At 48.4% G+C, this 16400-nt stretch overlaps 1 protein-coding gene across 3 annotated transcripts in view; it reads left to right on the forward strand.

The window, feature by feature from the left end:
• Positions 1 to 16400, forward strand: part of ADAMTS17 (ADAM metallopeptidase with thrombospondin type 1 motif 17) — a 332233-nt gene that overhangs the window by 44609 nt on the left and 271224 nt on the right. For all 3 annotated transcript variants that reach the window (XR_009546590.1, XM_060179312.1, XM_060179313.1), the window contains exon 5: positions 16011 to 16094. Coding sequence is in view for 2 of the 3 variants with exons in the window: in XM_060179312.1 (XP_060035295.1) it covers positions 16011 to 16094 (84 nt within the window). In the remaining variant the exon portion in view is untranslated. The remainder of the gene's footprint in view (positions 1 to 16010; positions 16095 to 16400) is intronic.

A 16400-nucleotide genomic window follows, 5' to 3' on the forward strand; every position in this document is an offset into this window, starting at 1 on the left:
GTCCTCAGCCCCCTTCAATGAGGAGGCGGGGGAGGGGGAGCTTGGAGCAGAAGGGATGGGGAGGGGGTGCTCCCCAGGACAGAGGCCTGGCCCCATCCTTGTCCCTTGTCTGCTCAGGGATCCTGCCCCTTGTTGCTAGGGTTTCACTGCTCCAAGCCAGCTGTCTCTTATAGAAGAAAGGCAGAGAGACAGAGATGGGCAGAGACACCACAGCATGGGAGCATCCCCCTGTGCTGTGGTAGCACTCCCATGTGGCAGCTGGGGGACTCCATCCTGCTTGCTCACTGCCTGGGGGTACTGTGTGCACTTGACTAGGTCCACCACAGCCTGGCACCCACCTACCCCACTTCTTTATCTGTTCAGCTTGTTATGGACACTGTGGTGGTCTCCATATCTTGGTTATTGTAAACAGTACTGCCCTGGGAACAGCAGTGCACATACCTTCTTCAATTAGTGTTTCTGTATCCTTCATAAGTGGGATAGCTGCATCTTCTGAGACTTCCAGTTCTTTTTTTTTTTCTTTTTTTCTTTGCTTCCTCAAATTTACTTGTATCTCATTACATTTCTACATGTAAATAATGTTGAGACATTGTACAATCACCAAACATCTTTTGGATACATATATATATATATATATATATGATTTGTGTTAATGTCTCAGTTAGAACATAAAATCCGATTGAATCCACAGTATAAGTGAAAAGCAAGAAACTCCTGCCATCCACTCTGCTCCTTCACACACAGCAGTCTGACTCACTGGATGCAACTGTCTCTTTCTGCAAGAGTGCTGACACTGCTGTCTTAACTGCTTGGGGAGTCTATAGTGGTGGCACCAGTTTCCCTCACACCAGCAGTGTAAGCCAGCTCCTGTTTGTCCATGTCATTGCCAGTGCTTGTTGTTTCTGGTCCCTTCAAAGCTAGCCAGCCTCACAGACAGGAGGTGCTGCCTGACTGTTTCGCTTTGTGTTTCTCTGACATGAAGTTACCTTTAGTCTCTTCCCATCTGGCCAGCTGTGTGCCTCTGAAGAAGCATCTGTTCAGAGTCTCAGGTCCCCTTTCTTTATCACAATGTCTGTTTTCTCTTATTGTTGGCTTTTATGAGTTATTTTCATATTTTGAATCAGAACCCCTCATTAGATGTACAAATGTCTTTCCTGTTCTGTAACTTATCTTTTTTTAATATAATTTTTAAACTCTTTGTTTATTCATTTACTACTGGATAGAGACAGACAGCGATTGAGAAGGGAGGGGGAGCTAGAGAGGGAAAGAGACAGAGAGACAGCTGCAGACCTTGTGAGACTTTCCCCTGCAGGTGGGAACAAAGGGCTTGAACCTAGGTCCTTGTGCACTGTAATATGTGTGCTTAACCAGGTGGACCACCAGCTGGCCCCCTCTTTTCCCCCCCGATGGTTTCTTTTACTCTGCAGCAGTATTTTAGTTTGATGTAGTCCCGCTTGTCTTTTGCTGTTGCTGCCATTGTTAACTTTAGAGGTACATACCCTGGCTTCTGAGAAGCCGCCCTGGGTTCTTTGTGAGCACAGCCCCAATTCTTGTGGGAACTGGGTAATAACGGCTTGCGGAGATGACCGGCAGGAGAGCTGGGGCAGCTGGCTTGGCACCAGACCCTTTCATCTGCAGATTGCTTCATCTAATTTCTCTATTTTTGTAATTATCCAGGGCGCTCGCACAAAGACTAAACACTCATTACAGCACTGAAAATAGTAATAAGGCAAAGCTCCTGTTTTGATATCTGGTTTCAGAATTTCTCATGGGGCAGGGACTACTGCACCGCCTCTAAGAAGTGTCTACAATAGCATAGACAGAAGGGACGCCAGTCTTGGTTTCTTTTCTCCCCTTTGTTGGGGATTCATACATTCAAGTGTTCCCAGTAGGCTTCCCTCCCACTTTTAATTTTAGCTAGAGATGGAAGAAGACACACACACACACACACACACACACACACACACACACGAGACACCACAGCACTATTTCACCCTCATTCATGCAGCTCCTTTTGGGCACCTTTTGTGGTGCTCCCATGTGATGTCAAGGGCTCAGTGGGTGCTCAAGCATGACAAAATGCATGGTCTACCAGGTCAGGTCACCTGCCTCCTCCTTGTTTTATGTTATTTTTATACAGCACCAGGGAAGGCACTCAGGGCCCTGAATATGTTTCATATCACTGAGCAGCTTGCTCCCAGGATATATATATATATCGATTTTTATTTTAAAGATAGAGAGATATTCCAAGAAAGGAGAGAAAGGAGAGACCACAGCACCACTTCACTATCCCTGGAGCTCCCTTGGTGCTGTTCTTGACGTGTGTGCTGCCAGGAGTTGAATCCAGGGCCTTTCACATAGCAAGGTGTGTCCCCTTTTAAAAAATTTTATTATCTTTATTTATTTATATGGATAAAGACAATCAGAAATCAAGAGGGAAGGGGGAGATAGAGAGTAAGAGAGACAGAGAGACACCTGCACCACTCACAAAGCTTTCCCCCTACAGGTGGGTGCTGGGGGCTCAAACTTGGGTCCTTGAGCACTGGAACATGTGTGCTCAACCCGGTGTGCCACCACCCAGCCCCTAGGTGTGTCCTCTTCTGAGCCTATGCTGGGCCTCCTGTGTCTTGTTTTAAACAAGACCACCCTCTACCACCACTGCCTCTGTCTTCTAGCCCTTCTAATGCCAGTGTTGAAAAGCCCAAGAATCCCACTCTGCCTGAGGCCCTTATAGAGATTTCCTTTGCTAAGTGGGATCTGTGAGCTGGGAGGAGGGGAAGGGGTTGTGGCTGGAGCTGGGGAGGATGTCATTAGACCCCAGGTGCAGCACGCAGGGGTGAGGCCACTAGCACCCCCACCCCTGGGCTTCCCATCAGGCTATGGGATCCAAGGGCTGTGTCTGTTAACTCCTGGCATTGGGGAGGAGAGCTGCTTGGTGCCTGCCCCCTATATTCCTTCACATTTCTCTGCAGACTGGGGAAAGTAGCCTCCCTGGGTCTCCCTGTCTGGTCCTCAGCCAGCACCTGCCCCCAGGGCGGGTTACAGAGGGTGCAAGGCGGGAGGGGACAGGGTGTGGAGCTCTCCGTGACTTTGCTCAGCTGTAACATGTCAGATCGGCCTCTGTTCATGGCTGAGGACATGAGTGGAAGGTGAGGAGTGGGTGTCCTCTTTGGTTGTTGGACCCAGCTGGGGACACTTGGGGGCATTTGGGGATGCTTCGGGATGCCAATTCCCCTCCTCCTCCTCCTCCTCCTCCTTCTCCTCCTCCAAAAACTTGCAGCATCTCCTTTTCAGTCCCACCAGTAGGAAAGCGGGGACTCTGGGAGTGTGGCTTGGCCAGGCTGCAGAAGCGTGAAGCATGCAAAAAGCGAAGACATGTCACTATACACAGGGACCCAGGTTCAAGACCCTGCTCCCTGCCTGCAGGGGAAAGCTTCTCAAGCAGCAAAACACTTCTTCAGGTTTCTATCTTTCTCCCTCCCTCATTATTTCCTCCTCCCCCTCAGTTTCTCTCTGTCTTATCAAGTAGAAAATAGGAAGAGAGAAACAAATAAAAGGAAAAACATGGCCAGGAGCAGTGGGTTCATAGTGTCAGCACAGAGCCCCAGTGACAATCCTGGTGGCAATAAAAACAAACAAACAAAAAACATTCTGTGTGACAAGCAGAGGCTGATTCAAGTTCATGTACTTTGCCTTCTGGTTGTGGGTTCAAACAGCAACATGGGTGATCCTCACTTAGTGACAGGCTCCAGTGCCTGAACCCCAGCTGCCCCCTTTATTTATTTGTGTATTTATGTATTTATTTATTACACCAGGGTTATCACTGGGGCTCAGGGCCTGCACTACAAACCTGCTGCTCCCATTGGCCACATTTTTCCCCTGCCCCCCTAATTTTTATTAAATAGGACAGAAAAAATTCAGAGAGGACAGAGAGATAAAGAGGAGGAGAGAAAGACAGACACCTGCAGACCTGATTTACTGCTTGTGACGTGTCCCCCCTGTAGGTGGAGAGCTCTAGAGAGGCTCAAACTTGGGTTCTTGCACATGGGAATGTGTGTGCTGAACCAGCGCAGCACAGCCCGGCCACCCCCTCTGCTATAGCTGAGGCATAAGGGGCTCAGGTGGGAGTGGGTGTGTCAACCAGCTTTGTAGTCTAATGTCACCTTTGCATCACTTGCAGCATTTTTTAAAACTGAACTTATAAAATCATTTATTTGTTTGCATGAGAGAGATCCAAAGGGAGAGATAGACACCAGAGAACTGCTCCGCTCTGGCTTATGGCAGTGCTGGGGATTGAACCAGGGATCTCAGAACCTCAGGCATGGAAGGCTTTTACAGAACCATTAAGCTGTCTCCCCAGCCCACTTAGAGCATTGTTTTATTTTATTTTATTTTATTTTTGCCTCTAGAGTTATTGCAGTGCCTGCATTATGAATCCACTACTCCTGGAGGCCATTTTTTTCTCTTTTGTTGCCCTTGTTTTTTTTTTTTTCATCATTGTTTTCGTTATTATTGTTGCTGTTATTGCTGTCATTGTTGTTGCATAGGACATAGAGAAAACAAGGGAGGAGGGGGGAGAAAGATAGACACCTGCAGACCTGCCTCACCACCTGTGAAGCAACCCCCCTGCAGGGGGGGAGTTGGGGGCTCGAATGGGGATCCTTATGCTGGTCCTTGTGCTTTGCACCATGTGTGCTTAACCCACTGTGCCACCACCTGGCCCCCAAATAGAACCTTTTAATATATTTGAAAGTGTTATTTCAACAGCATACTGTTTACTTTATGAGAATAAAAACAGAGGAAATAAATAAGACTAAAAAGAACTACAAGATAGAGGCGAGACAAACGCTAGTGTAGCACAGCACAGAGACTGAAGCAGAGAGGCGGTGACATGAGGTTCTGGCAGCTGAGCCCCTGTCTGCATGACCAAGGTGCTTGTCCTTCACCAGAGTACTGACCAGGTAGAGAGATGGTCATGGGACCGCGCTTGGGGGCAAGACACACCTAATAGATAACCACAGTGGCAGCAAGTCCAACAGAGCGTGGGCCATGACCCTGGGCTGTTGACAGGCAAGTAGGTCAGCAGTGAGGACGGGCCGGGCAGCTACATCCCTTTCATACAGGGACTGGTGTGCCTGGTTTTCCGTGGTACCACGAGTGAGGACCCAAGTTTAAGCCCCGGTGTACACCTGCAGAGAGGAAGCTTCACAGATAGTGGAGAAGTGCTGCAGGTGTCTCTCCTCCTCTCTGTCTCTTTCTGTCTTTATCAGAAAAGAAAGGGAAAAGTGGGGGGGGGTGAGGAGTGATAAAAAGGCCACTGGAGGGGGATGGGTGGGGACGCACTTGATTATCAAGTGTACGTTACCGTGTGCAAGGACCCAGCTTTGAGGCCTTGCTCCCTCCCTGCAGGGAAGAAGCTTCAGGAGTGGCAGAGCAAGTCTGAAAGTGTCTTTCTGTCTCTCTCTCTCTCTATCTTCCCCTCCTCGCTCAATTTCTCTCTGTTCTATAAAATAAAAGAAAAAAATGGCTGCCAGGAGCAGTGGATACATATAGTGCCACCACTGAGCCCCAGTGATAACCCTGGTGGCAATTTAAAAAAGAAAAACTGGGAGACGGGCAATAGCACAGCAGGTTAAGCGCACGTGATATAAAGCGCAAGGACCTGTGTAAGGATCTAGGTTCCAGCCCCCGGCTCCCCACTTGCAGGGGAGTCGCTTCACAGGCGGTGAAGCAGGTCTGTAAGTGTCTGTCTTTCTCTCCCCCTCTCTGTCTTCCCCTCCTCTCTCCATTTCTCTCTGTCCTATCCAACAACGATGACAACAATAATAACTACAACAATAAAACAAGGACAAAAAAAGGAAAAAATAAATAAATAAATAAATAAATAAATAAATAAATTTTTTTAAATAAAAGCCTTGAGGAGGAGAGTCCCAGAGATAACCATGATGGCAGGAAACCCAGCAGAGTGCTGGCCATGACCCTGAGCTATCGATAAGGAAGTAGGTCACCAAGTGAGGACGGGCTGTGCCGCAGAATCCCCTTCAGATGGATGCTGGCATGTCGGTTGGCTGTCTGTGGCATCAGGGCTGGTCCTCTTTGCCTTCAGCCCCTCGAACAGGCTCCTAGCCAGGGGCACGGCCTACCCCAGCCTCCCTGTGCCCAGCCCGGCTCACCTGTGCAGGTACTCATGGAAGAAGCAGCTTCCAGCAGGCCAGGCCTCCCAGAAGAGACCAAGATGCAGAGAAGTGCCTGGCCAAGGGCCATGTACAAAGGCCCAGGTTCAAGCCCCCCATCCCTACCTGCAGGTGGGGCAAGCTTCATGAGTTGTGAAGCAATGCTGAAGGTGTCCCTCTTTCTCTCCTGTTCTGCCCCCTTCCTCTCTAAACTTCTCTCTGTCCCATCTGATAACTAAACATATGAGAGAGAGGGACAGAGGGAGAGAGAGAGAGAAGAGAGGTGCTCAGTCCTTTCTTCTTGTCAACTTTCCAAATGCACTGGAGACCCATTCATGCCACACCTGTGTGGTAGGGGGTGAGGAGGGACTTAAGGAGGCCCGGTGGTGACACAGGAGCCAGGGAATTTTAACGAAACAGGTGGTGCAGAGTTCAGAAGCCCAGGGCCTGGGCAGCACGGCTGGAAAGGAGCTGCCTGACAGAGCCACGCTTGTTGTCTGCGACTCCCTAACAACCATGCCCAGGAATGCAGGCTTGAGCCATTTCAGGGTTCCAGGCCACCCGCGAAAGGAAAATGACATCAGTCTCACTCCACTGCCATGCCAGGTGGACAGCGAGCCTCTCTCTGCACTGCAGCTACCCTAGCAAGCCTGGGGGGGGGGGGGGTCTCTGACTCAGGGGGGTGGGGACCCCCCTGTGCATTTTCAAAAAGATATTTATTATTATTTCTTTATTGGATAGAGAGAAATCAAGAGGGAAGGGGGAGATAAAAAGGGAGAGAGAAAGAGAGACACTGGGGGCCAGATGGTGGTGCACTCAGTTAAGCACGTGTGCTGGAGGGGACGCTTCCCAAGCGGTGAAGCAGGCCTGCAGGTGTCTATCGCTCTCTCCCTCTCTATCTCCCCTCCCCTCTCAATTTCTCTCTGTCCTGTCCAATAAATGGAAAAAAATGACTGCCAAAAAGCAGTGGATTTGTAGTGCAGGCACTGACCCCCAGCAATAACCAGCAATAACCCTGGAGGCAAGAGAGAGAGAGAGAAAGGGGGAGAGAGAGAGAGAGAGGAAGAGAGAGAGAGAAAGGGGAAGAGAGGAAGGGGGAGAGAGAGACTTGCAGACCTGCTTCACTGCTTGTAAAGCCTCCTCCCTGCATGTGGGGACTAGGGACTTCAACCCACGTCCTTGAGCACAGTAATGTGCGCCCCCCCCACCCCCACCGTGTGCATTTCTAACAGGCATCCATGAAGTGCTGGGACTGGCCACCCCCACCCCCAGACACTGCAGTGAGAATGTCGCTTTGTCCCTCTTGGCATCTTCCCAGCAGTGTGTATGATGTGTAGTTGTCACTTGTCACACACATGTCCTTTGTCTTCTGGAGAAGGCCCCGGGTCTCCCAGGCCAGTGGCACCCATCATCTGAGGGTGAACAGCTCAGAACCCAAACTTCATCCTGTACTCCGTCTCTGACCATGTCCCCAAACCACCCAACTGCTGTGAGCTGCTGGCAGATGGTCCCTTCCACCCCCCAGGCTCAGTCACCAAGCTGCCAAAGAAATGTGACAGGTGCAAGCAGAGCTGGATGCCTGAGACAGAGTTTCCAGATGCCTGGGCTCCAGCAGGTGCATCCTCAAGCCTTGTCCTGGGCAGGAGTTTCCACGGGCAATAAAGGAAACTAGGCGGGAGGCCCTGGGACATGCTCGCCAGGCAGTCTGTTTTGTGTTCAGTGACGGTCACTGGGTTTTTGTCTGTCTGCCTTGGCCTGGTGCTGGGCGTCCGGGGAGAGCCTGGACATCCACCAGGTGTCACGGTTCCAGTCTCTGCCTCCCTTCCTGGAAAAAGCACCCTGGTTACACAGCAGAGGGAAAGGCCTTCCTGGAGGCTGGCTAGAGTGCACTGTTAAGAGGTGAAACATTTGATTTTGTGGAATCACGGTCTCTCACTGCTCTGGGCTGTATTTTCATCAAATAGAAACAAGGGGGGTTGGGGGGGTTGGAGAGCTTCCTCTGGTGCCATGCCACCTTCCATGTAGTTCCAGGGCTTGAATCTGGGTTGCACATGCCAAGGCAGACTCATCCCATCCCATGAGCTCCCTCCCTCTCTCTCTCTCTCTCTCTCTCTCTCTCAACATTTTCTAATGATTATTATAATCTTTTGTTTCTGTAGCACTTTGCATGTGCACACCCACTATAGGGCAGCCATTTCTTTCATTGTTTTAGAGAGAAGGGAGGAAGAAGAGAAGCAGGGATAGACACAGTGAGATGCCATAGCCCCTCTCCACTATCCATGGTGCTGGGACCCCAACCCAGGGCATGGAAGGTGGTAAGGCACATGCTCTGTGGGCTGAACTTTCTCCGAGACCCATACGTTACTACTACTATTATTATTTTTGTCACCAGAGCCATTGCCAGGGCTCAGCACTTACACAATTCCACCCCAAGACACCTGCAGACCTGCCTTGCCGCCTGTGAAGCAGCCCCTCCTGCAGGTGGGGAGCCGGGGATTGAACCAGGATCCTTATGCCAGTCCATGCACTTTGCTTCATGTGCGCTTAGCCCACTGTGCTACTGCCCCCCCCCCCCATTTTCTTTTGAAAGAGGCAAAGGTGAGAAAAACAGAGAGGAAAAGACACCTGCAGCATTACTCCACCATTCAAGCAGCTTCGCCTCTGCAAGCAGGGACCATACTTGAACCCAGGTCCTAGTGTGCCTGGTAATGTGGGAGCTCTATCAGGAGCCCCACCTAGATTCTTTTTGTTTATAGTCACCAGGGTTATCCCTGGTGCTTGGTGCCTGCATGACGAATCCATGTTCCCAGTGGGCATTACTTTTTCTTACCTCATTTTTTTTCACTTGATAGGACAGAGAGATACTGAGAGGAGGGGAGATAGAGAAGGAAAGAGAAAGAGAGAGACCAGAGGAGGCCTGGTGGCGGCACAGTGGATTAAATGCAGGTGGCACAAAGCTCAAGGACCGGCGTAAGGATCCCAGTTCGAGCCCCCAGCTCCCCACCTGCAGGGGGGTTGCTTCACAAGCGGTGAGGCAGGTCTGCAGGTGTTTGTCTTTCTCTCCCTCTATCTGTCTCCCCTCCTCTATCGATTTCTCTCTGTCCAACAACAACGATGACAACAAGGGCAACAAAAATGGGGGGAAATGGCTTCCAGGAGCAGTGGATTTGTAGTGCAGGCACCAAGCCTCAGCAATAGCCCTGGAGGTAAATAAATAAATAAATAAATAAATAATTTTTTTAAATAAAGAGAGATACCAGAAGTGCCTGCCTCACTACTTGTGAAGCTACACACACACACACACACACACACACACACACACACACACACACACACACTGCAGGTGGGGAGCAGGGGCTTAAACCCTTAAATTATTTAAAGTGCAAAGTTCAGATGGGGCTGAGAGTTGGCTATCCCAGTAGAGAGCACATGTTACTATGCACAAGGACCTGGGTTCAAGTCCCTAGCCACCACATGCGTGCACCAGGCAAAAGCTTTGTGAGTACTACAACAGTGCTGTGATCTCGGTCTCTCCCTCTCTCTTTGCCCCTCACCTTCTGTAAAAAAGAAAAGAAAAAAGAAAAAGAAAAGGGAGTCCATCAGGAGTAGTGAATCAATCAAGCACAAAGCCTCAGTGAAAAAACCCTGGTGGGAAAAAGATACATAAAAATGGGGGGAAAAGCGCATCATTTATTAGGCTAACAGTAGTGGAGCCACTATTTTCAGAAGATTTATTTATTTGAGAGAGAGAGGGAGAGAGAGAGGGAGAGAGAGAGAGAGAGAGAGATGCCAGAGCACTGCTCAGCTCCGGCCTATGGAGGTGTTGAGGATTGAATCTGGGGATCTTGGGCATTTCAGTCCTCTTAAGTCTGAGCTGTCTCTCCAGCTTTCTGTGGTGTGTGAATGAGAGATCTCTAGAGAGACACTGCTCAGCATTGGTGGACCCCCCCCCACCCCTCACAGAGGTATGCACTCTACCAGGTGAGCTGTCCCCCAGCCCTCTTTGTGCTGCCTTCACACAGCATTTCGGAACCCCCTTGAGGATTTCCTTGCTGGGCTCCTAGCTACAGAGAGCCAGCCTCGTCCTTCCCCATCCTGGGTGCTAGGCTGGTGTCAGCAGTGGGTGGAGAGTATGCACAGCAGCCTTGAAGCCCTGTGCTCTGAGTCTCTCCCTCACAGCTTCAACCTTCCCTCCTTCCTCATGTTCATGTCTTGGCATGAGGCTTTCCTGCATAGGCCCAGTCCTCCTGCTGCATATTTCGGGAGGAATTTGACAGGCAGCCATGGGGTGTTTTTCAGACTATTAAAGCAAGGAGAAAGTTATGTGCTGGTGTCCCCCCCACTCCCCAGGCGGGGGAAAGATAACAGAGACACCCTGTCAGACTCTGCCTGCCAGAGGGCCAGTCTCAAAATGTAATTGCTCTTTTGCTCTTGCTGAGATAATTTTTTTTGGTTTGTATGGGGGGGGGGGATCTGGAGGGATGAGGAAGGAGGGAGGGGAGTGAGAACAAAATTCCTTGTGGGCAAGAATGTGAAATCACATGAGAGAAAAATGTGTTTGGTGCTATTATTGTTTTCTGAGAGTGGCATCTGAGCAGCTTCACTGCCCATCCCTGGGTCACGCACATGCTCAGACCTGTGCGTCTGTGTGAATGTGCATGTGCGTGTATGTGTGTGTGCGTGCGTGTACGCATGCGTGTGCGTGTACGCCGTTCGAGTGGACTGTGACTGTGTCTGCTACTGCCACTGTGTCATGTTCTGCAGACTGATGACCACAGAATGTTTCAGGACCCCCACTGGACCTTTCTCCCTTTATTGATTGATTGATTTTAGTTTTCTTAAATATATACAGAGAGAAATCAAGAGGGAGGCAGGGAACAGGCAGGGAAAGAGAAAGAGACATTCAGCACTGCTTCACCAACCGTGAGGCTTCTTCCCTGCAGGTGGGAGCTAGAGGCTTGAACCCAGGTCCTTGTACAAGGTGCACCTCCACCTGGTATCCGCCCCCCCCCCCACTTTTTTTTCTTTAAAGATAGAGACAGAAAGGGAGAGAGAGAGTGAAAGATACCACAGCACTGTAGCTTCATTCAGAGCGGGGTGGGGGGGCGCTGGTTCTCGTTTGGCAAGGCAGCACACTATCCAAGTGAGCTATTTTGCTGGCCCAAGATGGACTATTCAAAATCCAGTCAAGGAAGTCAGAGAAAGGCAAATTTGTATTTCATTTAGGTGTGGATTTTTTTTTCCAGGGCACTGCTCAGCTCTGGCTTATGGTGGTGCTGAGGATTGAACCTGGGTCCTCAGATCCCAGAAATAAATTTATATATTCAGCCGAGGAGCAATTAGAGTAGCCAGACCTTCCACCTTCTGCACCCCATAATGACCCTGGATCCGTACTCCCAGAGGGATAAAGATTAGGGAAGCTATCAAGGGAGGGGAGTGGATATGGAGCTCTAGGTGTGCGTGGTCATTGTGTGGAAATGTACCCCTCTTATTCTATAGTCTTGTCAATATTTCCATTTTATAAATAAAAATTAAAATAAGGAGAAGAAAGACATTTACCTGTTCACCCCACATGTGACCTCAGGAGGCTTGAGAAAAGCAGGAAGTGAGACAGCTTATTCGATTCTGCAGAATCTGGTGAAGGACCAATCTGGCTCCACCATGTTGGCACAAGCCAGCTGGCACAACCAAGTATTTATTTATTCCCTAAGGTATGTTTGAGACGGCCCTGTTCTCCATGGATTGGAGACACACACAGATCCATAGTCATCACAATTAGCTAAGAGAAGAGGGGGAGGGTGGTCCAATGTGGGGAGGCGGGCACTCTTTTCTAGTTTAGGGGTCTGGTTTAGCCTAGTGACCCTATTCACATAGCTGTGTGAGATTCTTCAGCATATGAGTGTCTTAAATACACTGTTCAAGTGTTCCTACAGTGACTGTCAGCAGGTCCTCAGGTAGGAACCCTTTTTCCCGGAAGGCACCTGGGGTAGGATAACACATGTCGTATTTGGAAGGTGTGTGTGTAACAATCTGGGGCCAGTGGTGGCACTTCTGGTTAAGCGCACACATTACAGTGCTCAAGGACCTGGGTTCGAGCCCCCAGTCCCCACTTGCAGGGGGAAAGCTTTGCAAGTGGTGAAGCAGGGCTGTAGGTGTCTGTCTCCCTGTCTATAACCTCCTTCCCTCTTGATTTCTGGCCTTCTCTAGCCCATAAATAAAGATAATTCAAAAATTTTAAAAAGAAGAAAATGAAACAAACTTTACTTCTTACATTATCACGGGAAAAAAACATAACACTGTGAGATGTTAAATGTAATGTGATTATTTCCAGTATATATATATATGTATGTATGTATGTATATATATATATATATATATATATATATATATATATATGTATGTGTGTGTGTCAAATCATCACCGTGCCTTTCCTTAATTAAGTAATCAAAATATTCAGTGGCCAGGCAGTGACACACCTGCTTGAGCACATATATTACCATGTGCAAGGACCCGGGTTCAAGCTCCTAGAGGTCCCCTCCCCTGCAGGAGGGAAACCTCATGAATGCTGAAGTAGTGCTGCAAGTCTCTCTCTATCTCTTTCTATCTCTCCTCTTCCCTCTCAGTTTATCTCAGTCTCTATCCAATAAATTAAAGATACAATATATATATATATATATATATGTTTACAAAAAAGATATCAAAATATTCTCATCAATTTTCCCTCTCTCTGTGCTCCTACCTGCATCACTTCCCTTCCCCCATATATGCCTGCTCAGGAATGTCCAGGAGAAGGGTTTTGTGTCTTCTCTCATGGTCATTAATAAATACTTCCTCCCCCCCCTTTTTTTTTTTACAAAGTCATCTAGCTTGTACATTTTAAAAAATTTATTTATAAAATGGAAATATTGACAAAATCATAGGGTGAAAGGGGTACAATTCCACACAATTCCCACCACCGGAATTCCGTATCCCATCCCCTCTCTTGAGATCTTTCCTGTTCTTTATCCCTCTGGGAGCATGGACTTAGGATCATTATGGGGTGCAGAGGCAGAAGGTCTGGCCTCTGTAATTGCTTCTCCACTGAACATGGATGCTGGCAGGTCAATCCATACTCCCAGCCTGTGTCTTTCTTTCCCTAGTGGGGCAGGGCTCTGGGGAGGCAGGGTTCCAGGACATATTGGTGGGGTCATCTGTCCAGGGAAGTCAGACTGGCATCATGGCAGCATCTGGAACCTGGTGGCTGAAAAAGAGTTAAGGTATAAAGCAGAACAAATTGTTGACTAATCATGAACCTAAAGGCAAGAACACTGCAGATGAAGATTTGGGGATCTCCATTTTAGAAAAAGCTGATAGGTCTGTTTTAGGTATATTCCAAAGGGCCTATGACTTTACTAGTTTGTTGCCTGAGCCCGACAGCTAATATGCAGGTGGACCCAGGTTATTGTCTGGGGAGATGGTGTTATAGTTGGAAAAGGGACTAGAAAGCTGGATCAGGGAAGAGAGTAGCTCCCAAATCTGGGGAAAGTCTATAAATATTGTTGACTGTAAACCCCATCGATGTGATCTGGGGCCCATATTCAGCACAGGAGCCTATATAACCTCTGCATCCCTGTAGGTCTGAGCTCGCATTCTGTGGTCACCGCTAGGAACATTCCTATCTTGTACATTTTTAACAAGCTGATTTTCCATTTAACCATGTGTATGTGCAATATGCATATGTGTGTCTGATTCTAGACTTTTATACCATAATATCTTAAGTTTATTTCTTTAGGGAAATATGTGCACACACATGTTTTTGTTTGTTTCAGAAGGTCTTTTTAAATAAAATCTGGTACGACTGGTAGAGAATGGAACTTCCTTGCCTGAGTTTCCTGGTTTGGTTCCCTGGTACCTTGTGTAACAAAGTGATGCTCCACATCTCCCTCCCTCTCCCTCTCCCTCTCCCTCTCCCTCTCCCTCTCCCTCTCCCTCTCCCTCTCCCTCTCCCTCTCCCTCTCCCTCTCCCTCTCCCTCTCCCTCCCCCTCCCCCTCCCCCTCCCCTTCCCCATCCTCCTCCCTTTCCCTTTCCCCTTCCCTCCTCCCCCTCCACCTCTCCCTCTCCATATCCCACTCCCTCTGTATCTCTGTCTTCCTCTCTCCACACCCCCCCTGCTCTCAGCCTCATATGACCTTTGCTCTCTCATATGTAATGAATAAAAATCCATCTTAGGGGGGTTGGGCGGTGGCGCAGTGGGTTAAGCGCACGTGGCGCAAAGCGCAGGGACCGGCGTAAGGATTCCGGTTGGAGCCCCCGGCTCCCCACCTGCAGGGGAGTCGCTTCACAGGCGGTGAAGCAGGTCTGCAGGTGTCTGTCTTTCTCTCCCCCTCTCTCTGTCTTCCCCTCCTCTCTCCATTTCTCTCTGTCCTATCCAACAACAAAGCAACGTCAACAATGGCAATGATAACCGCATCGAGGCTGCAACAACTAGGGCAACAAAAAGGGGGGAAAATGGCCTCCAGGAGCGGTGGATTCACAGTGCAGGCACCGAGCCCAGCAATGACCCTGGAGGGAAAAAAAAATCCATCTTAGGGGAGCAAACAGTGGTGCTCCCACTCGAGCACATGTCATTGTGCAAAGGACCCAGATTTGGGCCTTTGCTTCCTGTCTGCAGCGTGAAAGTTTCACAAGCGGTGAAGCAGGTCTGCAGATGTCTATCTTTCTCTCTCCCTCCTTTTTTTTCTCCAGGGTTATCCCTGGGGCTCAGTGCCTGCACTATGAATTCACTGCTCCTGGAGGCCATTTTTTACATATTGTTGTTGTTATCATTGCTATTGTGGTTGGACAGGACAGAGAAAAACGGAGAGAGGAGGGGAAGACAGAGAGGGGGAGAGAAAGAGAGACACCTGCAGACCTGCTTCACCACCTGTGAAGCTGGGGATTCGAACTGGGATCCTTATGCCAGTCCTTGTGCTTTGCACTATGTGCATTTAACCTGCTGTGCTACTGCCCAACCCCCCATTTCTCTCCCTCTTTATCTCCTCTCCCTAGGAAAAAAGAAAGAAAAAAAGAAAGAAAGAAAGAAAGGAAGGAAGGAAGGAAGGAAGGAAGAAAGGAAGAAAGAAAGAAAGAAAGAAAGAAAGAAAGAAAGAAAGAAAGAAAAATGGCCACTAGGAGGGGTGGATTCATGTCAATACCATGCCCCAGTGATAACCCTGGAGGCAATTAGAGAAAAAAAAAAAGAAACATTAGAAAGTAATTATTTTGCTAATGTAAAATCTGGTGTGTGATATCTATGTATGTATATGTAGTTTCGTCCCAATTAGACTTTTCCTATGAGCATTAAAACCTGATTTTAAATATGTTTGTATATTATTAGATAGAGACAGAGAAATTAAGATGAATATGATGTTAGAGTCCGATTTACATGTTTCTGTTTTACTTATTTATAAGTAAATTTGCTTATACTGTGTTGATTTGCATTTTAAGTTTATAGGAAAAACTGACCAGCTCAGCGAGTTCCCAAACGTGGTTTTCCTATGTTAACATTTAGCATTAGTATGGTGTGCTCATTTGATTGACTAATAAGATACACTATTGATCTTTAAATCTATAGTTCTCTTGGATTCATTTTGTTTCTAAAGCATTGTCTCTGTTCCAAGATCCCATCCTGGATCTTACTATGTCTAAAAAAATATTATTTTGAATATTTGGAGAGAGAGAGAGAGAGAGAGAGAGAGAGAAAGATGGAGTGGGAGAAGGGGAAAGAGTGAGAAAGACTTCTGCACTATTTCCCTGGCCAAAAAAATTTTTTTCTTGATATTTATATCCTTATCTGTTTGTTCTTTATCTCTTGATAGGTAAACAACATGTTTCAGCACCAGAGCCTGGGGATTAAAGTGAACATCCAAGTCACCAAGCTCGTTCTGCTCCGACAACGCCCTGTAAGTCTCCAGTGATGCCCTTAGTGCCCCCCAGAACACGTCACCCTTCCGGAAGCTTTCTAGTCTTATCACATGCTCAGAGGTATACAATGGCCGGTTGTCGGGTCTGTCCTCTCTGGTTTGGCAGATGGTCACAGCAGACCCTAGGCTGGGGCCAGGCCTCCAGGCAGGAAGGAGACAGGTACTGTTACTGGGATGGGGCTAGAACAGAAACTGTTCAGAATCTTCTAGAAAATCCAGGCAGCAGGTCTACTGCCAGCAGTTCACTCTGCAGAGGACTGGTGGTGGGTGAGAGCTGTCCATGGA

This window comes from Erinaceus europaeus, chromosome 20 (assembly GCF_950295315.1).
Source record: "Erinaceus europaeus chromosome 20, mEriEur2.1, whole genome shotgun sequence".
Lineage (NCBI taxonomy): Eukaryota > Metazoa > Chordata > Mammalia > Eulipotyphla > Erinaceidae > Erinaceus > Erinaceus europaeus.